The 26,662-nt window shown below is 47.4% G+C and overlaps 1 protein-coding gene across 1 annotated transcript in view; it reads right to left on the reverse strand.

Moving 5' to 3' along the window:
- PLXNA4 (plexin A4) overlaps positions 1 to 26,662 on the reverse strand; it is a 598,107-nt gene that overhangs the window by 146,111 nt on the left and 425,334 nt on the right. Inside the window, exon 6 of the mRNA XM_077935356.1 lies at positions 2,228 to 2,351. Within this exon, the coding sequence (XP_077791482.1) occupies positions 2,228 to 2,351 (124 nt within the window). The remainder of the gene's footprint in view (positions 1 to 2,227; positions 2,352 to 26,662) is intronic.

Below are 26,662 nucleotides of genomic sequence, written 5' to 3' on the forward strand. Positions count from 1 at the left end.
GCCTGGTCTGTTTCCAGGCACAATTCAAAGTGCCGGGGCTGACCTTTAAAGCTCTTCACAGCTTGTGACCAAGGTACTGAAACACACAGCCTCTAATAACGCAAATTGTTCTGGGAGTCTTTGAGACGTTATTTTTAGTTGGCTCTGATAACGATTTGTCCTGTAAGCCCACTAAGTGGAAAAACAGCGTATTAATATTGTATAGTGAAAGGGGGGGGATGTCCAGTTTATGGCAAGAGCGCAAGGTGTGTGGGGGGGGGGTTAGAGATCCCTTGGGTGCCCAGTTGCATCATTAGATGCTCAGAAAAGCAACTGATTTCTAAGTCCGGGCATTTAAACCAAAGAATCTGGGAACCCTCACAAAACTATAACTCCCAGCTCCCTTAAGAAACTGCAGTTCCCAGGATTCTGGGAAGCATGTGATGTAAATGTGCTTGAAATCATGGGTAGGCAAATTAAGGCCCAGGGGCTGGATCCGGCCCAATCGCCTTCTAAATCCGGCCCGCGGACGGTACAGGAATCAGCGTGTTTTTACATGAGCAGAATGTGACCTATTATTTAAAATGCATCTCTGAGTGATTTGTGGGGCCTGCCTGGAGTTTTTACATGAGTAGAATGTGTGCTTTTATTTAAAATGCACCTCTGGGTTATTTGTGGGGCATAGGAATACGTTCATCCCCCCCCCCTCTCAAATATAGCCTGGCCCACCACAAGATCCGAGGGACAGTGGACTGCCCTCCTGCTGAAAAAGTTTGCTGGCCCCTGCTTTAAATGTTTGGGGCAGATGTGATGTGGGGCTCTTAAATGGGTCTGAAATATGCCCCTGTCCCACAAATCTGGTGACTGACTATATATGGGGTGATTTTCCAAGATAGGGAGTGACTCACAATCTGAGCAACACAGAGTTTTTTCCCCGAAGGAAAAGAAAGAAAACTACAACTGGGAAATTACCACTGATTATCTTTTGTGTGCGGTGAATTCCTGTTCTTACTGATTTGTTTAAAGGTACAGTATACGTCTGTGTGATTTCACGTGTGTTTAATGCTTAAATATTGCTCAATGAGGTGTACAGAAAGAAAAAAGTTGGCCTGGTATCTGTGCATGCCAAGGAAAACTCCTGAGCCGCCTTTCACCCCAGTCCTGTGTGAAAGATGTAGGGACACTTGGCACCCACTGATTTCAATGGGTCCAGGCATCCTAAACTGTGCACAGGACCCTTGAGATCCATTCAGCATGGCCAGTTGTACCAACAAGTGCATACCCTCCAACATTCCTCAGATGAAAATGGGGGCAATTCTCACTCCCCAAACTGAGTAGACAAAGAAGCATTTTTTAATTTAAAAAAATCAAGACTCCTGCCTCTCTGCTCCTCCTTTCTTCCCGTCCAGGGCGGCTCTTTACTGCAGGATTTAACTTCCTTCTGCAGGGCCTGTAAGACAGAGCTATTCCGCCTGGCTTTCAATTTGAACTTAGCCTGATCTTTTATTCCCCTTCCTTCCCTCCCCCTCCCCTTTTTATGAAGATTACCCTCTCTGGGATCCCACAGCTAATTCTCCCCTGGTCTCCTCACTGGCCCAAATAGTACTAATTTAGCCAGCTAGCCCTGGCGATCATCTAATGTTTATTGGATGGATTCCCCCCTAAATTGATTTTTGAATTCTGAATTTATTGTTATTCACGTTTTATACTGCATTTCATGCTGTTTTTTGTTGCATCAATTAAGTGTTTTAAATTTGTTGTTAGCTGCCCTGAGCCCGGTTTTCTGAACCGGGAAGGGCGGGGTATAAATAAATTATTATTATTATTATTATTATTATTATTATTATTATTATTCTGTCTGCCGCTCAGATCTGATGCATCACAGGGCACTGGGTCTCAGCGATGGCAGCCTCTCCTTGTCGCCTGATCTCCAGCAGCTGCTATAAGCTCCCCAAGAGAGGAGGCTGGCCGTGGCAACCATGGAGAGGCCACGAAGAGGCAGCCGTCAGCACCGGGGAAAATAGGGACAGCCTGGGATCAAATCCGAAGCCAGGACAGCTTTCGTAATTCCAGGACTGTCCCTGGAAAACAGGGGCGCTTGGAGGGGATGCAAGTACGTGCTTCGCGTCCACGCAGAACTCGACGTGCTGCTAAGCCTACAGGTCAAATGGGGCGTAAACATGTTGGTAAGGCCAGGGGAAGCTGAAATGGGGTGTTTTGCGGAGAAGAATAAGGCCTCTGCCCTTACCATGACGCTATACTGCGAGACGGAGATGTTGTTGGGGTGCACGGTCAGTCGGACGCACTGCTGCATCTCCGAGGCAAACCTCCGGGGCTCTCTGGACCGCTCACATTGCTCTTTCCTTGTGCACCTGGGAGGGAAGGGAACACAGAAGAAGGCCTGAGAAGTTAGTGCCTGAAGACAGCAGAGAGGTAGCAACAGGTCCTGTGGCGCTCTTGCCTGGTTTGCTTTCATTAGGGCAAAGATCAGCACCAGAGCTGCTCCAACAATTGTTTGCAGAGAGGTGGTGCTGCAGGTTAAACCACAGAGCCTAGGGCTTGCCGATCAGAAGTTCGGTGGTTCGAATCCCCGCAACGGGGTGAGCTCCCGTTGCTCGGTCCCTGCTCCTGCCAACCTAGCAGTTCGAAAGCACGTCAAAGTAGATAAATAGGTACCGCTCTGGCGGGAAGGTAAACGGCGTTTCCGTGTGCTGCTCTGGTTCGCCAGAAGCGGCTTAGTCATGCTGGCCACATGACCTAGAAGCTGAACGCTCCTTCGGCCAATAAAGCTAGATGAGCGCCACAACCCCAGGGTTGTCCGTGACTGGACCTAACAGTCAGGGCTCCCTACCTTTTTACCAATGATATTATTATTATTATTATTATTATTATTATTATTATTATTATTACCTGCCCTTCACTTAAGGTCCCAGGGCAGGTGATAACAATAAAAAACATGACATTAAAAACAACTTTAAAAACTTAGAATTGGAGAAAAAACACCGCAACCACACAAAAAATAACATCGAACAAATACAGCAGGGACATCTAAGGAAAAGTAACGGAAGTTCATACAACCGCTTACATATAGATTTCAGATATGTCTGCATTAGAAATCATCAAGGCCGTTTTCTAAAGAGATTTTATTTTCCTCATGTCACGGGACGCCAAACTTTGGGGCAGCTGCAGAAGTGGGCAAGAAGTGTTCACCCACTCAGAAATTGGACAGAAAACAGAACCCTCACTTGGATAGGGTTACATATTTATTTATTTATTTATTCATTCATTCATACGCTGCCAGGGACTCAAGGCAGATTTCAGATAAAAAGAGGAGCTAAAAACATAGTAAAACATAGTAAAAAAAAAATCATTATAAAAAATAAGCAATGGTAGAATTAAACACACACCATACAGATAATTACAATAAAACAGCACAGCAAAAAGCTTTCTGCTCCCAAAAGCCTGCTGCCGGCAGAAGGATAACAAGGAGGGTGCCAGTATGGCTTCTCTAAAAAGTGAGTTGCAAAGTCTGGGAGCAGCAACCGAAAAGGCCCTCTCCTCCATCCCTACCAAGCAGGCCTGTAAGGGTGGCAGGACTGAGAGAAGGGCCTCCTCTGAAGACCTCAAAACCCAACCAGGAAATCTGGTCTTTCAGATAGTTTGGACCTAAGCCGTATGACTTGACTTCATCAGGTAGCTAAGTCTCAATTGGTACATAGCATTATAACATTGCCATACTAGCTATGGGATCCCTAATTGGTTGGACCACATAGCAATAAAAAGACACCCGTTTTCTTTAAGGAACCAGAGCAGATGCCAAGAAGATCAGCGCGAAGAGTGATGAAAAAGGTTCTGAAAGTTCTCCAAGGATAGAAGAACCTAAAGCTGGGCAATGACCACCTCTCCATCCATCCTTCCCAACTGTAACCAACATAAATAAAGACTCGTCTCTCAGTGGACCGCTGGCAGTTCCCCAGGAAGGAAGTAATTATGGCTTTTATCTCACAACCCATGTAGTTAGAGGGGCCCAGGGTTAATAAAAAAAGGAGCTCCAGCAGGTTTTCTGATTATAATCCATTAAACTAATGCAACACACCTTCAAAGGCTGGTTTCAATGGATTCTTATGATATTAGAAGCAATACAGGCCCCATTAAAATCCCCTCTGAAGCTCAAATATGAAAGTTAAATAATTTGCCCTCTCCCAAACTTTGATGTTTCTGTTTCTAAGTTATGAGCATCTAGCCAGAGTTAGGGTGGGAAGAATATCACATGCACTCAGGCGCAAATGAATTCAGCAACTCAGCACCGAAACCTGTATGGGAACAGGTGATGCAGACAGAACTGTACATGACTGATTTGACCGAGCATTCGGGCTTGACGTACACATGCAGAATTATTATTACGATTGTTATTGTGAATAAGCAGAATGACTCTGGACCACTTTAGACTGCAGGTAGGCCAATCACATTTTCCTGCCAAATTCTTTCTCCTCGGTGTGTGAATGTTCTGTGAGTACATTTCCTGCTCCCCTTTGAGCGTTCAAAGACTGGTATCCCCCAGCCGTAGTCTGAAGTGGCACACTCCAATCAACCTTATTCTTCTCCATTGTAGATCAGAACCACATTCAGAATTCATAAAGACTATAAAGCCTCAAATAGCTCAGGACCGCAAAACCTCAAGGACCGCCTCTTTCCATAGGAACTGACTCGGATCCTGTGAACATCAAGCTGGAAGGTGTACAGAGGAAGGCAACCAAGATGCTCAAGCATCTGGAAACCATGCCATATGAAGAACAGTTGAAGGAGCTGGGTACGTTTAGCCTGGAAAAGAGGAGACTGAGAGGAGATATGAGAGCTACCTTCAAATATCTTAAAGGCTATCACGTGGAAGAGGAGGGTGGCATGCTTGTTTTCTCCTGGTCTGGAGGGTATGTTTTATGTCATATGTCGTATAAAGGTAAAGGTAAAGGTACCCCTGCCCGTACGGGCCAGTCTTGACAGACTCTGGGGTTGTGCACTCATCTCACTTAAGAGGCCAGGGGCCAGCGCTGTCCGGAGACACTTCCGGGTCACGTGACCAACGTGACAAAGCTGCATCTGGCGAGCCAGCGCAGCACACGGAAATGCCGTTTACCTTCCCGCCAGTAAGCGGTCCCTATTTATCTACTTGCACCTGAGGGTGCTTTTGAACTGCTAGGTTGGCAGGCGCTGGGACCGAGCAACGGGAGCGCACTCCGCCGCGGGGATTCGAACCGCCGACCTTTCGATTGGCAAGCCCTAGGCGCTGAGGCTTTTACCCACAGCGCCACCCGCGTCCCTCATATGTCGGATAGGTGACTGCAAAACTGTACTTTGAAAAACCATATATATATGGTTTCATATATATGAATAGTGAATCCATTTCAGAGTAAGTTTTGCTCCCTGGCCTCAACATTTGGCTCTTTATTAGCTCGGAGAAAGTCAGCATGCAAAGGGGGAAGGACGGCGCCGTTCCAAGGAAATCTATAAATGGGAAAAAGTACTTCTTGTTCTACTGCACTTTGCAGCTAGATTTGACTGATAGCATCAGGTGTACGTACTTGAGCAAAGCAGCCCTTTCTTGCTACAAGCCAATATCCCATTAGCTCACCCCCCCCCCCCCGCTTGCGCTTAAGAGAGAATTTTAAATGCTGGGTCTCCAGAGAGGCTGCGGGGAAGCAGAATGCCGGCAGCCTCTGTTGTGTATGTGCGTTTGTGTGTGGTGGGAGCAAATGCCAGCAGGAAAACACCGTCAGGAGCTTACACTTGCCAGTCTCAGCTCAGGAAAAAATGTCAGCGAGAGGATCGGGCGAGGAATGGGGAGAGGGCACCTCCGAGAACATCCCAGCATGATAGACTTTTATGGTCCTCCAGGCAACTCATCCACAGGTTGGTCACCCAAGACAACGTTAGGGAGACACCGCTTGCCGTTTGTTCAGTGTCAGGGAGATGTCGCCTCGATCAAGCCACACAATCTCAGCTTCTGCGCCGTGCCAGGCAATCGTGAACACTGCGGCCATATGGCAGCTGGTTCCGATACCTACTAGAGGAATAGGATTCACATGAGGGAATCGAGTTAAAAGCTCTGCGACTGGTGGCAGAAGGGAGAAGCAGGTGAGCCGAATAGATTAAAAACAAACCAAGGAAATTATCTGTCTAATAAGAGCCTGCGCAAACGGCAAGACACCCACAGCCACAGCCTGCTCTGCTCTCCCTTCTGCTCTGAGCATCAGCCCTCCTGTCACAGCTCTGGCAGGGAAATCATCCCTCTCTCATCAGTAGTCACATCCCTCTTTAATAAGACACCTGTCACTCTATGATTCTATGATCAGGGATGGGCAAATATGAACATAAGAAGAGCCTGCTGGACCAGCCCAGTGGCCCATCACATCCAGGATCCCGTGGTCATGGTGTCCAACCAGATGCCTGTGGAAAACCTGAAAGCAGGATTGGAGCATGAGAGCAGCAGTCTCCCCTCCTGTGGTTTCCAGCAACTGATATTCAGAAGCATTGGTAAAGGTAAAGGGGCCCCTGACCATTAGGTCCAGTCGTGGCTGACTCTGGGGTTGCGGCGCTCATCTCACTTTATTGGCCAAGGGAGCCGGCGTACAGCTTCCGGGTCATGTGGCCAGCATGACTAAGCCGCTTCTGGTGAAACAGAGCAGCGCACGGAAACACCGTTTACCTTCCCACCAGAGTGGTACCTATTTATCTACTTGCACTTGACGTGCTTTCAAACTGCGAGGTTGGCTGGAGCTGGGACCGAGCAACGGGAGCTCACCCCGTCACGGGCATTCGAACCACTGACCTTCTGATCGGCAAGCCCGAGGCTCTGTGGTTTAACCCACAGCGCCACCCGCATCTAGAGGGCACAGCACAGCCCTCCTGGCTAGTAGCCATCACTATCCCTCACCTCCATGTATTTGACTAATCCTCCTTTAAGGCCATCTAGCTTGGTAACCATCTCTGCCTTTCCTGGGAGCGAGTTCCATAGTTTAAACCATGTGCTGGGTTTACAAGTCCCTTCCTATTATCTGTCCCAAATCTTCCAACTGTTCTGGTTTCCGCCTGCTTCTCATTTTTCCAATCTTGAATCCAGTTCCCCACATCTCCTCCTCAGCTTGGGAATTGCCTTTCGAGAAAAAGAGCTCGTGAAAATTCACCTGCATTTTGGAGAAGATTTCTCCTAATTAAAACTTTTTTTTCCTGTGCAATTACGCACCATTGTGCAGAATATTTTTTCCCAATATGACCACATTATTTTTTTACTCATATGTGCATTTCTGTGCACACGTTACTCCAAAATATGCATCTTTCTACATCTTTCTACACATTTCTTGGATGGAGAACTGCATTTCAAAATTCGGAGAAGTGCAGATGGCTGTGTTTCGGTTTGCGCATGGTTTCAGAAAGTGTGAATTAGGTAGGTTCGCCCACTGGCAGAAGAGTAAGGGACATGGGGGGAGAGCGTTGCCCCTGGCACCATTGGGGAGGGGGGTACCATCGTGGCCACCCCCAACATGCACTGTGACCCCCCCACTGCGCTGGGCACCACACCCCTGCGGGCTGCATGCCACACCCCCAGGACGCACACCATGCCCCCGTCTGCTCTCCGCCCCTGGTGCCGGAGCATGCAGCTTTGCCACTGGGTTTGCCTTTAAATGCAAACCAAATCCAATTTCTCCACCATCCCTCGCTCAGGTCTGGCTTTCCATACGCAGATGTGCACAATGTATTCCAAATCCGAAGTGGGGACCTCTCCCGCAAAGTGTGTTCTCTCACACCTTACCGCTTGAAAATTCCTTTGGCAGAAGCACAACAGAGCTTGCAAAACAGTCCCATCCAGCTCCCAGGTCTCTAAAAGCAGAGAGAGATGCTGCAACCGTCTCCAACTTAATACAACGCCACCGACTCCAGCTTCTGCCTCTCCCTCCTCATCCCCTCCCTCCCCCCATGCCCACCCCTCTGCCCAAGAGGCACCAGATTATAGTTACAGCTTGTTTGCCGGCTGCACAGAGATAATCAAGGGCAAAGACCTTTGACTGCAACTCCACTAGCAATTTCCACAACATCCAACTTGGGAGAAAGTCGGCGCAGCAGAGTTCACTCCGTGCACTCTGTTAAGCCAGGACTGGTGTGGTTAACAGCTAACACAATGCATGACACTCAATCTTCATCCCGTACTTCTCTGAAGGAGGTACAGCACACACTTTTTCGTAGGTGGTGCTTGATTCCCCCTCAAAAGGCTGTATACAAATTTTCTTGTCAGTCACTGTAGACCACACTGAAGTAGGTGGACCAATGGCTTGACTCTGCACAAGGCAACGTTCTAAGTCTCTGTACAGTGGTACCTCGGGTTAAGAACTTTGCTTCAGGATGATGAGAACAGAAATCGCACAGTGTTGGTGTGGCGGCAGTGGGAGGCCCCATTAGCTAAAGTGGTGCTTCAGGTTAAGAACAGACCTCCAAAATGAATTAAGTTCTTAACCCAAGGTACCACTGTACTTGATTGGGCTGCTGCCCTGTTGCTAACTCTTGACGTCCTTTTTCATTCCTCTTATGGTACTTCACCTTTAAACTAGGCTTGGCCTGGATAGTATCCACACCCTCCAACATTTCTCTGATGAAAATAGGGATGCCCCATTCTATCATTGTTGTTGTTGTTGTTGTTTATACCCCGCCCCTCTGACTGGGTTTCCAAAATATATAAAAAACATAATAAAACACTAAACATTTAAAAACTTCCCTATACAGGGGTGCCTTCCAATGTCTTCTAAAGGTTGTATAGCTATTTATCTCCTTGGCTCAGGGGTTCCCAAATCTCCACACTCTCCAACATTTCTCTGATGAAAGTGTGGTCGACTTAAGGAAAAGAGGGACATTCTGGGATCAAATCAGAAACTAGGACTGATTCTGTAAATCAAGACTGTCCCTGGAAAATAGGGACACTTGGAGGATCTGAGATAGCTTTTCAAAGAGAGGACCACCTTCCACAAAGGAGGACTCATGGCCACTCTATCAGAACCAGCTTGCATGCTTCGCTGTTGGGAACATTGCCTTTCGGTGGGTTGCTTGTTTAATCCACACATATCCTACCTCTTTTAAAAGAGTCTGTGGTGGCTTGGACCTTGGCCTGAACCCGCGTTGCGTTCTCAATACATGAACCACAGTGTGCTGCCTTTGCTCTTGGTAATCAAAGGCACTGAGTGCAACCAATTTGCCTCTCTTTCCAGGGATGAACTTCTGGACAGGTGTGTGTGTGTGTTTGTGTGTGAGAGAGAGCAAGGAGATGCACACGTGCTAGCTAAGTGTTTCAGGAAATTTATCTCGGCTCCAAATCAAACTCTCTCCATGCCCTTTGACTGCTACGGCGTGATGTTCTCTGCCTCAAAGACTAGGAGGGAAATGAGGTCTGGATTTCCTTTCTCTTTTCTTCCCCCCACCCCTCCGTTCCGTTTGCAGATCCTGGCCTTTTCACCTGAGAAGGAAAGATGCAATTTTATAGCCCCGGCCAGAGCTAAGCGAGCAACGTGCTCTGATTGCAGATAGCTGGCCTGCAGCTCTGGCTATGGGAACCACTGCTTCTCACCAGAAGTCCCCAAATCCTTTTGGTTTTAAGGCTGAATGGAAAACGTGCCACACGCATCAGCTTCTCTTCCCAATGCCCTGCGTGTTTGACCCGTACATTTGTAAATAAAACATTACATTAGGAAATTACCCACAAGCCTGCAATACTGTCTCCCCACAAAGATGATAACCCTGTAGAAGGCTGTACCTGGAATTTACTGCCACAAAACAAGTGTGCAGCACTGCAATAACCACAGCTGGGGGAGCAGGAATAACAACTGGTCATACATGTACTGCATGCAGCTCCAGCTAACATCTGGAACTGCCCTCTTGCTAGCCTTGTTTACATACTTTGAAATATGCATTGTTGAAATGGAAAGTTGCCCAAGAGCAAAATTCATGAAAACCTCCTACGTTCCATTCTTTCACACGGTTTTCCCTATGTTTCCTTGTAGTCGTTTCATCCTGCTCTGCTGCCATTCTTTTTTAAAAAGCACCAAAGAGGTTTATGTGATCCCAGCCAATCAGGGATCACACAGCGAATATGTTTGGTATGATGTAACCATCGGATGCGACTACCTCATGTTGCTGGAAGAAACTTCCATGCATTGCTCTCGGTCCGAAAGTGTGCCTAATTCCAGAGGCCATCTTAATAATACTGTTTTGCCGTAAGAATATAATTAGAGCCTGCCGGGTCAAACCAATGGCCCTTCCAGTCCAGAATCCTATTCTCACAGTAGCCAAGCAGATGCCATCTAGATGGCGGGCAGGTCTATGGTCTTCTCAAGCAAAAATCCCTAAGCTCAATGGAAGAATAAGAAGAGTTTGGATTTGATATCCCGCTTTATCACTACCCGTAGGAATCTCAAAGCTTCTAACAATCTCCTTTCCCTTCCTCCCCCACAACAAACACTCTGTGAGGTGAGTGAGGCTGAGAGACTTCAGAGAAGTGTGACTGGCCCAAGGTCACCCAGCAGCTGCATGTGGCAGAGCGGGGAAGTGAACCCGGTTCACCAGATTACGAGTCCACTGCTATTAAGCACTACACCTCTTGGGTGAGAAAGCTGTCTGAAAACCTGAAAAGCCTCTGCCAGCCAGTGCCCATTAATACTGAGCTAGATGGACCAATGACCAGATACAGTGTAAGGCGCCTTCTTCTGCTCCTAAGCCAGAGGTAGGCAACCTAAGGCCTGTGGGCCGGATGCAGCACAATTGCCTTCTCAATCCGGCCCACGGATGGTCCAGGAATCAGCATGTTTTTACATGAGTAGAATGTGTCCTTTTATTTAAAATGCATCTCTGGGTTATTTGTGGGGCCTGCCTGGTGATTTTACATGAGTAGAATTTGTGCTTTTATTGAAAATGCATCTCTGGGTTATTTGTGAGGCATAGGAATTCATTCATTCCCCCCCCCCCAAAAAAAAAATAGTCCGGCCCACCACATGGTCTGAGGGACAGTGGACCAGCCCACAGCTGAAAAAGCTTGCTGACCACTGTCCTAAGCCCTTGTCTCCAACTAAGCTCAGAACGCACAGCATCAGAGCTGGCCAGCAGAGGGAGCTCAATGGAAGCTGAGTGCAATTGTGGTTGCAGCTGGCTATCAGGAGGCAGAGAAAGGGACTTGGACTAAGCCTGCAAGCGTTATGTAAAGAAACAGTATTCCCTCACAAGGAAGACCCTGCTCACGGAGAATGGGAGAGATGCCACAGGTCTCCCCCATGCTGCTGATGTCCATGGAGGCTGAGGGCCGTCAGGTTTGTGGCTGCCTTCCTATCCCTGATTCCTTCATGGCAGAACTCACAATTCAGTGGAAAAGCTCTTCCCATCTCTATGTCCTGTTCTGTGGACAGGGCAGCCTGACCTCTAGGAACACTGAACTCTGGTATTGCTTCAGCGAGAAGCAACCTGAGCTTGCATCCTGTCTAGTAGCTGAAGGAACTGTGGCATCCTACAGTAATGGAATTGTAGAGCTGAAAGGACTACAAGGAGTCAATTAGTCCACCCCCTGCAATGCAGGAATCCCATCCTGTTGGTGCTGTCTGCCCTGGAAGGTGCTTTTTTTAAAAAAAATCAAAGGGCTCTGGCCTTCTTCAGTAGCCACCTGTTGCAACAGTTTTAATGTCTTGTCACTTTCAGGTGCTATTCCCAATAGTACTGTACCAGGAAGTCTAAAGGAAAAAGACAAGACATTATATTTATACGCAACAGTAGCCGCAAGGCTATTGATTGCGAAAAATTAGAAAAGTGGTATTATACTGACAAAAATAGAGTGGCTTGCCAAATTATTGGAGTACTACAATATATCCAAAACAATGGGGGAAATTGGAAGGATCTCAAAAGAGAAGATAGACAGGGACTGGAAGGTGTTTAAAGGATACTTGCAAAACCATATTGAAAAATCAGAACTCCTATTAGAATAAACAAGTTCTGTTTTAAATACTGGAATACTAAATAAGATGGATAACAATGTGTAACAGAAAAAGAAGCATGAAATTAGGTTAAAGGTGTGTGAAAGAAAGTAATAGAAGTGGAAAGAAATTGCAATTGAGTAGATTGGAAGTCTAACACAAAGGTGGGGTGAGGAGGGGTGGGAAAAGGAAGTATGTGTGGGATTGAGTGTGGGTATGTATGAATATTTTTAAGGATTGTATGACATGTATGTTTGTATGTTTTTATATTCGCAATATGTGTGTATTAATGCTGAACTATTTTAACAATAATAATTGCAATAATAATAATAAATTTTATTTATATCCCGCCCTCCCCAGCCGAAGCCGGGCTCAGGGCGGCTAACAACAATCAATAAAAACTTTTATAATAATAATAATAATAATAATAATAATAATAATAATAATAATAATAAATGTCTTGTCACGTTCAGAGCACACCAAGACCCCTTCTCCATCCTTCAGAATGTTCCTGGGTGCAACAGTATGCATCAGTTTGATAAGAAATGCATTGCAGCACCTCTTGTCAGTTTCAGGAATCAGTCTCAGCTGAACTTCCCCCTACATATATGGCTGTGAAGGACTTAACTGGCATAGCCCCATTGAGCCCAGACTTGGCTGGCCCAGCCAGAGGTCTGTGTGCTCCAAATTCACTCACCCTGGAGGATATTGGGTTCAGATTGTGCTACAATTTGTTTTTCTGCAAGAAATGGATAGAATCATTTCCCTTCATTTCTCCCATCTCTTTCTTATAGCAGGGGTTCCCAAGCTGTGGTCCGTGGACCACCAGTTGTCTGTGAGCATCATTCATGTGGCCTGTGTACTGCTACTTATATCCTCAGCAGTTTTCAAGTGGACCAGGGTGAGGGAAAGTTTGTGAAGCCCTGTCTAATGGGGGAATCTCTGGTCTTGCAGGATCTTCCGAAATGTGAGTCTTACAAGTCTGAGGATGGGAGTGCCACATCCTCTGGCAGAAGGGGCCCTGAAGACAGAAGAAGAAGAAGAAGAAGAAGAAGAAGAAGAAGAAGAAGAAGAAGAAGAAGAAGAAGACGCCGACTAGGAGGAGGAAGACGACCCCTGGCATGGTATTGTGCTCCCAACTATCCCAGAAAAAAAAAGGACATCCCATTTTTTAATTATTACAAGAGAACAGTGGTCATTTTAGTTGCCACAATCTCAAGTGATTTCGCAGTGCCATCCCCACCCCAAGTGCTTTTGAGGGGGCGCTGATATCACATGCTGCTCCAAAATATGCATTTTAGGTGCTGTGCCTGGAGGGCAGGGAGCACATTTGAGGGGGGGGGGATCACGGCGCAAAACCGTGAGAGATCATGGCAACGAAAATGACCGTGGTGTTCTCACGATGAAAGAATGGGAAGATCGATTCCGGGAAGATGGTGCCCCGAATTTTGAATTCAAAGTGTTGAGGGTATGCCATATGCGACAAAAGACTGCAAGTGATATCCTTCCATCTACTTTGCACACAAAAACCTAGCAATTCAAGGAGTGGGATAACCCTTCTTAGGAATGTAGGAAGCTTTCCATTGGTCCATCTAGCTCAGTATTGCCTACACGGACTGGCAGCAATGGCCCTTCAAGGTTTCAGGTAAGAGTCTCCCTCATCCTTACCTGCAGATGATGGGGATTGAACTAGGAACCTCCACTTGCAAGGCAGATGCTCTACCTCTGAGCTATGGCCTTTCCCCAAACCCAGAATCAGGAAGACCAGGAGGATGCAACAAAGAGGAAAAGCTGAAAACTGAGGTTCCTCTCTCAGCACCTCCAGCTAAAAGGATTTCTCGGGGGAGATGGGTGATGATGAAGACCAAGATCTGCTGCCCTTCTGAGTAGGTGGACCAATGGTCAGGATAAGGCAGCTTGAGGGATACGCCACACTGGGAATTATAGAAAGTTAAAGTTAAAGGGACCCCTGACCATTATGTCCAGTAGCGGACAACTCTGGTGTTGTGACGCTCATCTCGCTTTACTGGCCGAGGGAGCCGGCGTACAGCTTCCGGGTCATGTGGCCAGCATGACTAAGCTGCTTCTTGGCGAACCAAAGCAGCGCACGGAAATGCCGTTTACCTTCCCGCTGGAGTGGTACCTATTCATCTACTTGTACTTTGACGTGCTTTTGAACTGCTATGTTTTCAGGAGCAGGGACTGAGCAACAGGAGCTCACCCCGTCGTGGGGATTCGAACCGCCAACCTTCTGATCGGCAAGTCCTAGGCTCTGTGGTTTAAATCAATGAAGAACTACCATGCCACTAGAAGAGTTTCTCTACGGGTCTTCTTTCAACTGCAGGCTATCTTTCTCATGAATTGCCAAAAGTAGCCATGGGACATGATTTTTGTCATACGCTTCGCGCAATGCAAACCTTTCGAGGTGAGCATCTAAGCTGCCCTTAGACCATCAGTAATCATCAGTGTAAGATCAACATTGCCTCTCTAGAAACCATCCTCGATTTATAACCTGGGGAGATGAGACTGAAGAGGGGGAGGAAAGAGAGAAGGGGGCGCAGATGCCAGCCAGAGAAGGTGAGGGCTCTGAAATTTGCCCTTCCATCCACGCGGCGTGAGCAATTTTCCCGAAGGAAAAGGGGATTTTTCTTCTTCTTCTCTCTCTCTCCAAAGAGCCCCAGCAACACGCACACATGTAAAGTTTAAGGTCACTTCCAGCAATGTTTTGACATTTCCAAGTCTCCCCCCTCCGGGTTCTAAGGATCAGAATGCTATAAATGCCGAGATGTGGACACGGTTGACCTTAAGCTTTGTGAGGCAATGTAAGCGATTCTCAGATTCCTCGAAATCTCCCTCTGCCAGCTTCCCAACCTCTTGCACTCAGCTGAGGATGGGACAGTTTCTCCCTTTGCCATTTTCCAATCCGAATAAAATATCTCTGAATGATCCCTCAGTTGTAATTTAGCACAACCCTGGGACAGCATGAGATCTTGCCAGCTTCCCAAGTTAAAGTTCTTAATCTCGACAAGAACTGACAAAAAGGGTGTCAAGTGGGAATCCTGGATATGTCCATCAGTTTCGGCATCAATGTTGGCCCTTGTGGAAAGATAACTGCCCAGGTAGGAGAAGTGATCAACATTTTCCAATGTTACACCATTGAGTTGGATTTGTGGTGCTACAAAGGGGTTATTTTGTACCTGTTGGTGCAGCACTTTGGTTTTTTGGATGTTGAGCGATAGGCCAAGCTTTTCATAAGCTTCTGCAAAGGTATTTAGGATGGTTTGGAGGTTATCCTCTGAGCATGCACACACAATGTTGTCATCAGCATACTGAAGCTCTATGATGGAAGTTATGATAATATAAGGTTACCAGACGTCCCCGTTTCCCAGGGATAGTCCCCGGATTTACAAATCAGTCCCCTGACAAAATCCATCCATTCCGACTGAAGTTGAAAAGTGTTCCCAGATTCATTGAAAAAAATCTGGTAACCTTATGGTAACCTTACTCTTTGCTTTCAGCGTGCTCAGATTAAAGAGCTTTCTGGCTGTTCAGTGTATGATTTCTACAATAAACGCCATCTCCAACTCCTCGAAAGATTCCATCAATGGTGTCTCCGAAAAAATTTAGACATCACTCGAGAAGACAGGCGGACTAATACTAGAAGAAGCAAAGATCACCAGTCCTGAAGCAATGATTCTTCAACATCAACGTCTTTGGACTGGTTATGTTGTTCGGATGCCTGATGATCGTCTTCCAAAGCAACTACTCTATTCTGAATTTAAAAATGGAAAGCGTAATGCTGGTGGTCAACAAAAGAGGTTTAAAGACTGTCTCAAGGCAAATCTTTAAAAATGTAGTATAAACACCAACAGGGAAACATTGGCCTGTGAGCGCTCCAGTTGGAGAACAGCCTTTACCAAAGGTGTCGTAGGCTTTGAAGACACTCAAACTCAGGACGCAAGGGAGAAACGTGCTAAGAGGAAGGCACGCTTGGTAAATCCACACCGTGATCAACTCCAGCCTGGAAACCTATGTCCTCACTGTGGAAGGATGTGTGGATCCAGAATTGGCCTCCACAGTGGGACTCATTGTTAAAAGCATGTTTATGGAAGACAATCTTACTCGGCTACGAGTGATCGCCAAAGAAGAAGAATGTAATATCTAACATCGGAATATGTCTGAATTACCACCATTAACCCGATAACAGAGTCCACCCCGTCATTACTGATCAATAGCATGCAGCTAATAACTTCTGATGATGTGCAGCTATTATATCAAGCCTACACTCTTCTTTCATTATAAAAGTAATATTCAATATTGATTTACGCCTATCAGTACTACTTAAGCGTGCAGGCAATTTCTGTGTCACAATGTTCAGGATATTGTCTTCGAGAGATACAGCATCAGGGCAGGCTGCAACTGGGGCCGTGGGCCACTAATCTATCCGGTATTGAACTGCAGAGATTTGCGGTGGTAAATCCTCAACAAATGGAAAGTAAAGGCATGTCTGTTATCAGTCTTCTCCCCTTTCCCTATTGCGTGTCTAGACTCTAGCGCCTTGCTCTCCACCTTTATGACTGTCCTGCTGACCTCTATCAGGGACAGGGCAGCATGCCATTGCTAGTATCGAAGCGAGATTTGCTGCTGTACGAAGAATGGGTGAACATGTGTGCCAGTTTTGCCCTTGTCTCAGGCAGCAAAATGTCTTGGGATGGACTTGAATGCAGGATGCGACCTGCTTGGCCCCCACTGCGTTTCCTGACATTGCTTATCTTACAAAGACCCTGAGACCCTACCTGCCCGCAGACTGTCTCGCCAGAGTGGTGCATGCTCTGGTTATCTCCCGCTTGGACTACTGCAATGCGCTCTATGTGGGGCTACCTTTGAAGGTGACCCAGAAACTACAACGAATCCAGAATGCGGCAGCTAGACTGGTGACTGGGGGCAGCCGCCGAGATCACATAACACCGGTCTTAAAAGACCTACATTGGCTCCCAGTACGTATCTGAGCACAATTTAAAGTGTTGGTGCTGACCTTTAAAGCCCTAAACGACCTTGCTACAGTATATCTGAAGGAGCGTCTCCACCCCAATCCTTCTGCCCGAACACTGAGGTCCAGCTCCGAGGACCTTCTGGCGGTTCCCTCACTGTGAGAAGCCAAGTTACAGGGAACCAGGCAGAGGGCCTTCTCGGTAGTGGCGCCCGCCCTGTGGAACGCCCTCCCACCAGATGTCAAAGAGAAGAACAACTACCAGACTTTGAGAAGACATCTGAAGGCAGCCCTGTTTAGGGAAGCTTTTAATGTTTGATGCATTACTGTATTTTAATATTTTGTTGGAAGCCGCCCAGAGTGGCTGGGGAAGCCCAGCCAGATGGGCGGGGTATAAATAAATTATTATTATTATTATTATTATTATTATTATTATTATTATTATTATTATTATTATTATTAATGTTGGAAGATTCAGGACAAACAAAAACAAAGTCCTTCATGCAGTGCATAGTTAAACCGTGGAGGAAGGATGGCCGCAAACTTGAATGGCTTTTAAATTGGTCTGGTCCTCCTTTGAACAGAACTATTCACAAAGGAGGGACGCGGGTGGCGCTGTGGGTTAAAGCACAGAGCCTAGGACTTGCCGATCAGAAGGTCGGCAGTTCAGATCCCCGCGACGGGGTGAGCTCTCATTGCTCTCTCCCAGCTCCTGCCAACCTAGCAGTTCGAAAGCACGTCAAAATGCAAGTAGATAAATAGGTACCACTCCGGCGGGAAGGTAAACGGCGTTTCCGTGTGCTACTCTAGTTCGCCAGAAATGGCTTAGTCATGCTGGCCACGTGACCCGGAAGCTGTACGTCGGCTCCCTCGGCCAATAAAGCGAGATGAGCGCCGCAACCCCAGAGTCGGCCACGACTGGACCTAATGGTCCCTTTACCTTTAGGCTGTTGGCCATTGCTGCCTGTTGTGGGAGTGAGTTCCACAGTACAACTGCGTGACATGAAGAAGTGTTTTGTTTTATTTCCTGAATCAGCTCCATCCATGAGTTCTAGTGTTATAATGAGACTCTTCCTCTATTTATTCCTTCCCTGGCTCTGCCCACTCTCTCCTGCTTCCTTGTGTTGAATATCTGGTTCCCCGAAATATGGCAACAAGTTGGGGAGGGAGCAGTCAGGAGAATCAGCCTCTGCTTTGTTTCCTGTTGGAACGGCAGACTTAAAGATATATGTACGTCCTCCCGTTCGGAGTCTGGCAACGCTACTTGAGCCCGTGGAGTGTTTTGAACACGCTAAAGTGCTCTCCATAAATGGCAATGAATTATTCAAATGCTTCCATTTGTAACTTGCCTTTTCATACAGCTCAGAATCAATGACCCTTTTGCGTTCTCTCCCAGGCAGGCAGCTCGGGAGCAGAACTCCTATTCTGGGGGGCTCTCGGTTTGCAAATCAAGCCCACGGGGTGGTTGACGAATCAGGTCCTGGCCAAGGAAGGCACAGAATCAAAGAAGTGGAAGGGAGCACAGGGGCATCTAGAAAACCCCTCTTGCAATGCAGGAATCTTTTGCCCAACATGGGGCTCGAACCCACAATCTGGAGATTAAGAGTTTCATGCTCTACCAACCGAGCTCCCTGTTTGGATCTTCTCGTCTCCTGGTGTTGCAGGCCATGGTGAGGCTTCCTCCAGATCCAGTGGTGGTACAGTAGTTAGAGGGCCGGACTAGGACTTGGGAGATCAGGGTTCGAATCCCCACCTGGCCATGAAGCTCACTGGGTGGCCTTTGGCCAGTGACTGCCTCACAGCCTAACCTACCTCGCTGGATTGTTGTGAGGATTAAATGAGGAGGGAGAGGAACCATGTATGGTACCTTTGGCTCCTTGGAAAAAAGGTTAGATACACATGCAATTAACAAATAAATCAATAAATATGAAAGGATGGAGAAAGGGAAGCGGTTGCCTAGCAACTAGGTCTTCTTTCCTTCCTTCTGAAGTAGGATTCAGGTAGAGAGGCAATTTTGTTTCTTTATTTATTGCAGGGGTCAGCAACCTTTTTCAGCTGTGGGCCGGTCCACCGTCCCTCAGACCATGTGGTGGGCCAGACTATATTTTTTGGGGGGGAAATGAATGAATTCCTATGCCCCACAAATAACCCAGAGATGCATTTCAAATAAAAGGGCACATTCTACTCATGTAAAAACATGCTGCTTCCACGGGCCACGGGCCGGATTGAGAAGGCAATTGGGCTGCGTCCAGCCCATGGGCCTTAGGTTGCCTACCCCTGATTTATTGCATATATTGGGGAAGGAGGCGGGAGGACTTCAGGACTCTGCCAGAGCTTTCCCGCCTCCTTCTCAAAGCGCCTTACTTACTCGGCTTTGGGAAGGTGGCAGGTGGCAGGAGGCGGGGGGTCAAATATTGCAGAGGGCGACAAATAAAAGGCCTTGTGGCCCCTTGCAGTTTTCAGGCTGCGCTTTGGACCACCCTGCTCTAACCACTGCACCACCGCTGCCTCTAAAGTGGCTGCAAAATTAACAATGGGGTGGAGCAGCTTCCTTCAGAAGAAAGGCCCAAGTCACCACTGGAGTTTTTATTAGGAAAAGTGACAACTGCGTCACTGTAGCATGATCTATTTGTAAAAACCATGAATGGGCGCAGAGAGAATGAATTAAGAAGAGAGTCTGACACATGAGAAGGCAGTGAGGGACGCAGGTGGCGCTGTGGTCTAAACCACTGAGCCTCTTGGGCTTGCCGATCAGAAGGCCGAATCCCCACAACGGGGTGAGCTCCCATTGCTCGGTCCCTGCTCCTGCCTACTTAGCAGTTCAAAAGCACGCCCAAAAAAGTGAAAGTAGATGAATAGGTACCACTCAGGCGGGAAGGTAAACGGCGTTTCCGTCCGCTGCTCTGGTTCACCAGAAGTGGCTTAGTCATGCTGGCCACATGACCCGGAAAAACTGCGGACAAACGCCGGCTCCCTCAGCCTGTAAAGCGAGATGACCGCCGCAACCCCAGAGTCGTCCACGACTGGACTTAACTATCAGGGGTCCTTTACCTTTACAGACGCATGACGCTCTCTGTAACTCAGCAAAGGCACTGAGACATCCGTTGTGTCTCAGCTTTAGCCAGAGGCATGGGCTGCCTTCGTGACCCAGGACGACAAGGGCACTGGTCCAAAAGGGGAGAGGCCTGGCAACTCATGCGCCGCTGCCCCCTTTGGCTCAGTTCGCGCAACGCTGCCAACGCTGCCGCTTTGCCAAACGAGGGGCCGACGGCTCCAGCTGCTAATCTATTCTAATACATGCTAATCGAAACCGAGTTGCGGCCCAGATAAATCACTCTGCTCAGGCTGCAGACCCCCAGCCCTGTCCCCCCCACCAGCCACCCTCTCTGCCCCCTCTTATCTCTGTCCCCAGGTGCGGGACGCCCCCCCCTTCTTAGTGGGAATGATTTAAGAAGAGCACACAGACATACAGTACTTATTCCCCAGCGGAGAAGGTGGGGATGTGAGGCTGTTTCCAGCCTCCCTTTCCCTACAGTTCCAGAGCCCTAATAATAGTTATAATAACCCAAATAATGGCAATCAGCTCATGCGTGCAAACCGCCCCTCCCGACAGAGACACATGGAGTGGGTGGGTTTTGGGTGCACCCAGGGAGACGCAGAAGGAGAACAGTAGGCGAAGTGGCCCCCAGCAACGGAGGTTATGACCCTTTCTTTTTAACTACTCCCGAAACGATTCGTCGTTTCTGTTGCCTGCAGCCCCTAGGAACGCAACGCACGCCTTTTCCTGCAGAAGAGGGGGATGATTGAAGTCGCCCCCCCCTGCTCCTCTCCCTCTATCGCTCTTGCTCATTCACGCCGGAAATGTTTTACATGCAAATCCCTCGTAGCCTTTGTCCTGCGAAGAATTGGAAAGAGGAATTTGTGGTCGGGGCTGGGGGCTTCACGCTATTCCGCGGCACTGCAGAAGCATCCCTCTGCTTCCATCTCTGAGAAGTCGCATGCAAAGGTGGCCTCGGAAGGCAAGACCCCGAACACAGACGGCTGTCGAGGGTTTGTGTCAACGGTCAGGCTAAGTGTCATGTCTCAATCAGCATAAGTTCAAGTTCTCTAACCTTTAAGCAAGTTATGCTAAAAAAAAAAAAAAGGTAAAAAGCACTGCAACTCTGACATTGCGGTTTATGGGGCCGAGACAGAGCCAAGGCAGCCACCCCATTGGGCAGGGGCTAGAGGTTCGGGGGGGGTGGAATTCATTTGGTTCATTTTTTTTGTAGAGGACAAAGCCAATCTGATGGGGGGGGGAAGGCTCCTTGCTCAGTGGTTAGAGCACCTGCCTCGCATGCAAAAGGTCCCACGTTCGATTTGTGGGATGTGAAACACGAGAGCAGTCAAGTATAACATTCCTAGAGTGAACATGTTTACACATGGGGAGGAATGCTTGTCCAGCCAGTAGGTAAACTTCCTGTTTCCTTCTGGGCTGGGAGAGACTTCCTCTGCATGTGACTAGAGGTGGGCGTGGCCTCACCTGTGCAGGTAACAACAAAAGCATAGGGCAGGGCAGCCATCTCTCTCTCTTTGACTACATGCATCGAAGAAGCAACATCTGCTTAGCCAAAGATGCTCTCTTGGCTCCAGCCAAGAGAGGACAAAGGACTGTCTCCTTATGAGATAGTTTCCAGGTTTATGTTACTTTTCTATGCTACGTCTGCCTTCTGGGATCCGATTGTGAACAGAATGTGAGTGAGTAAACTCTTTTTATACTTTTATAGAAGACTGTGTCGTGTCTTATCTTTTATGAGGGAATAAGGGGGAAATACCAGAACAGTTATTATAGAGGCTTTAGCGAGCCTGATCAAACGCATCTGCTGCGAGTTTAAAAAGGGGACTGTTACTCTGCTAAATTGTGAACTTGTTAACACAAGTTGGAAAGGCTATAACCAAACAATATATCCTCTCCTGCATCCCTGAACATTCCCACATGATTCCCGGCATCTCCAGGCAGGGGGAGACACCTGGATACAACCCTGGATAACTTCCTGCTGCCAGTAAGTGCAGACAATATGGAGGTAGATGGATGAAGGGTCTGATTCAGCATCATGTGTTCAATATATTTCCATAGGATGCTTCCGGGTTGGCTTGTTGATTAGAGTGCAGTTCCTGGCCAGATTGCACACCATCTGGATTTTTCAGAGGGCTCTCTCTCTCTTTCTTTCTCTCTCTCTCTCTCTCTCTCTCTCTCTCTCTCTCTCTCACACACACACACACACACACGAGGCAGATTTAAGCAGCATGGCAGGTTTCCTTGCACCCCGGACACACCTTCTCACCATCTTCCAAAAGCCTCGTAAGTGATGGGCATTGGAAAGGAGGCATGAGAGATCTGGCAAGGTCCTAGAGTCCTTCGTAGTCCTTAGCAAAGCCTACCTAAGGAGGGGAAGGAGGAAGATGGGCTCTAGGACTCTGCCAGAGCCTTCTGCCTCCTTCCCACAGCCCAGCACCTCCCTTACCCAGCTTAGGGAAGGTGGCTTTGGGCTGGTGTGTGTGTGTGTGTGTGTGTGTGTGTGTGTGTGTATGTGTATGTGTGTCAAACTTTGGGCTCAAACAGAGTGCCACATTACCAAGGTCCACCCACAAAGATGTAAACAAAATGAGTGATTTACTGGTGAGTGCGTTGAAAACAGGGGTATGGGATGGATTGATGACTGCCAGCAAAACAGAAGCAGGACAGGATGAGTGGCTCAGCTCACCCCTACCAAACAATGCAGTTGCGATACTTTTCCTTTTGCATCTGTTCTCTCCCAGTCGTTGGCTGTAAAACTGCAAGCTGTGGGCAGGGCCTTGTTTTAATTTGCCTGCTTCTCGTTGTTTTAACTGCATAGCACCTAGCACAATGTGTTTCATAAAGGAGGAGAAGGAGGACTAAATTAGCTGGCTGACATTTCATATTATGAGATGTAAGAAGCTTTATGGAGTCTTCCGAAATGGGGCGTTTTTTAAGGTCTAGCTAACCAAAGGATTGCTTTATTTTGGTTCATATCACAGAATTATAGAACTGCAAGGGACCCCAATGGTAATCTGGTCCAGCCCTTTAGATATTTAAAGATAGCTCTCAGTCTCCTATTTTCCAGGCTAAACATACCCCAGCTCCTTCAACCGTTCCTCATCAGGCTTAGTTTCCAGGCCCTTGATCATCTTGGTCACCCTCCTCTGCACACATTCCAGCTGGTCAACATCCTTTTTAAATTGTGGGGCCCAGAATTAGACCCAGTATTCCAGGTATGGTCTGACCAAGGCAGAATAGAGTGGTCCTATCACTTCCCTTGATCCAGCCAGTGCACTTCTGTTGATGCAGCCTAGAATAGCATTAGCCTTTTTTGCTGCTGCATCACATGTTGTTTCTGTAAGTGCAACGTACCGTATTTTTTGCTCTATAAGACTCACTTTTTCCCTCCTAAAAAGTAAAGGGAAATGTGTGTGCGTCTTATGGAGCGAATGCAGGCTGCACAGCTATCCCAGAAGCCAGAACAGCAAGAGGGATTGCTGCTTTCACTGCGCAGCGATCCCTCTTGCTGTTCTGGCTTCTGAGATTCAGAATATTTTTTTTCTTGTTTCCTCCTCCAACAACTAGGCGCATCTTGTGGTCTGGTGCATCTTATAGGGCGAAAAATACGGTAGTTAGGGTTCGTCTTTCAATGTGAATTTAATTGAATCCCCACCCCCCGCCTTCCCTAAGCAAAGACGATACCAAGCTAGACGGACCAACGCCTGGATTCTCTAAGACAGAGCTCCCTATGTTCCTATCTTGGATGTGGGAGCTCACTCCATCTCTGCACATTTCATTCAAATAGCAGGTGCGGTAGTGATGAGATCCAGAATAGGACTCCGGGGTCAGGAAGCGGGGAATTATGACTGTTTCCTTGCCCTGTTTCCTTGGGGGAAACCACACCCCAAGCTGCTATTTGCACCAATGCAGCTGGAACAATTTCAGCGCATGGGACTAGGGGAAGTCAGTTTCCCCACAAGCCCTCTCTCAGTGTATGCTGTTTCTGTGGAGTCCCGTTCCACAGGCACCAGTTGTTCCCCAAGGGGTGCAAGCTAACACTCGGGTCCCTGGAGCCCCAAGGCTTCAGAAATGAAGAAGCATCCCTTTTCATGCATTCTGAGCTTCGAAAAGCAACTCTCTCCCCCCTCCCACTCCTAAATTCGCTGGCAGTTATTTTAAAGGAAAAGGAGGAAAAATAATAATAATAGGAAACTAGTCTGCAGCGATAAGGCAAGTAATTAATAAGCAAAATTACTCCCTCCTCGTGCATACAGTCCTATCATAGTTTTTTTTCTTATTAACGCTAATAGTGTTTGTGAATGTTTTCCTCTGAACTGAGGAGATAGCAGTGCCATGAATCATACTTTAGAGGTGACCCTGCTAATCGTGGCAAGGAAGAAGAGAGGCGAACTAAATTTTGCCCTGTTGCTTTCAGTTTCTAGGTTAGCCTTTGCAGAGAGAGGAAGAGGTTTGCAAACCATCTTTCCTGGCCAGTGAGCTACCAGGCCCAACTCAAGGTGTTGGTACTTGCCTATAACACCTTAAACAGCCTGGGACCCAAGTACCTAAAACATCAGCTTCCCCAGTAGCAACCATCTCAGACCAAGCGGGCAGCAGGCGAGGCCTTGTTGGGGGCTGCCTGGTTGGTGTTGAGCAGTGACAGGACCTTTTTGGTGGTGGTTCCCCATTTGTGGAATGCCCTCCCTGGGGAGCTATGCCTCCCTCCCTCCCTCATGATTGACATTCAGGAGAAATCGAAAAACATCCTTGTTTAGCCAGGCATTTGGAAGCTGAAAGATACTGTTTCTGGCAACTTTGAAATCACTGGCAGAGGGGATGTTTTTAATCTTCCAGAATACAGTCATACCTTGGGTTGAATATGCTTCATGTTGAGCGCATTTCAGTTGTGCTCCGCGGCAACCCGGAAGTAACGGAGCACGTTACTTTCGGGTTTCGCTGCTCGCACATGCGCAGATGCTCAAAATGACGTCACGCGCATGTGCAGAAGCGGTGAAAAGCAACGCGCGCATGCATAGATGTGCCGTTGCTAGTTACGTTTGCTTCTGGATGCGAACGGGGCTCAGGAACGGATCCCGTTCTCATCCCGAGGTACCACTGTATGTTTAACTGTTCTTTTGTTGTTGATGTTGAAAGAATGCTTTTTGAAAATGTTTTCAGTATTGATGGCTTTGTTACCCCGGGTTCATTTTGGGGGGAAGGATGTTATATAAGTTGTAACTCACTCGCTGGATCACCACCTTGTCGTAGTGAGTGGGCTTACACGTTCCTATGACTCTATTCCGAACTTAAAAATGGAAAGTGTAATGCTGGTGGTAAACAAAAGAGGTTTAAAGACTGTCTCAAGGCAAATTTTTAAAAATGTAGTGTAAACACCAACAGTTGGGTTAAACAGCTGCGAGCGCTCCAACTGGAGAGCAGCCTTTACCAAAGGTGTCAAGGGCTTTGAAGACACTCAAACTCAGGATGCAAGGGAGAAACGTCCTAAGAGGAAGGCACGCTTGGCAAACCCTCACCATGATCAACTCCCTCCGGGAAACCTATCTCCCCACTGTGGAAGGACATGTGGATCCAGAATTGGCTTCCACAGTCACTTACGGACTCATTGTTAAAACCGGGCATGCGCACGGAAGCTCATACCAATAACAAACTTAGTTGGTCTCTAAGATGCTACTGGAAGGAATTTTTTTATTTTGCTAAAACTGTGTTTATGGAAGACAATCTTACTTGGCTACAAGTGATTGCCAAAGAAGAAGAAAAGTTATAACGACAACAACAATAGGCGAATTATCTTCAACACATGCATACATAAGGACATTTCAAGTTTTTCCCCTTGTTTTTGAGAACAAGTAAGCCTGCAATATTATATGCATTCGGCCTGTTCAGTGGGACTCAGATTCATTGAATTGCAGAACTGGGAGGTATTCCAAGGTTCATCCAGTCTGACCCCATGCAAAGCAGGGATATTTCATTCAATGTGGAGTTTGAACCCACAAACCTGAGGTTAAGAGTCTCATTGTCTACCAACTGAGCTATGCTCAGGAAAAGCTCCAAATGTGGAAATGATGATACACATGGAAAGAGGCCTTCTATCATGTGATTGATCTATCCGGACAACTATTTTCCACACGGACCAGCAACAGCTCTCTCCAAAATCTGAAGAACTTCCTCCTCAGTTCCCGCTTGATCCTTTGGAACTGGAGAGGAAATTCTGGAGGTGGAAACTCTGATCCCTTGTTCAATCCCACAAAAGGAAACAAAACAAAACAGTGTAATCAGACAGTGTAGAATCTTCTTCCCCATGGAGAAGCAAAGAAGTAGAAACACACTGAGCCTGATACGTAGGACAAGTGGGAGGATAAATCTGGCTCACTTTGGGATTGAATGCAAACCTAATTTGCAATTCCTGGATGGAAATGCAGCTACCTTTTGAAAAATTGCAATGCAGTTCTCCAACAACAAAAAAAGCTGTTAACACTCCCCCCTCAAAAAAGCACTTATACACTCATACCTCAGGTTACAGACGCTTCAGGTTGCGTTTTTTCGGGTTACGGACCCGCCGAAACCCAGAAGTACTGGAACGGGTTACTTCCGGTTTTTGGGGATCACGCATGTGCAGAAGTGCCAAATCACAACCCGCAC

This window comes from Podarcis muralis, chromosome 10 (assembly GCF_964188315.1).
Source record: "Podarcis muralis chromosome 10, rPodMur119.hap1.1, whole genome shotgun sequence".
Lineage (NCBI taxonomy): Eukaryota > Metazoa > Chordata > Lepidosauria > Squamata > Lacertidae > Podarcis > Podarcis muralis.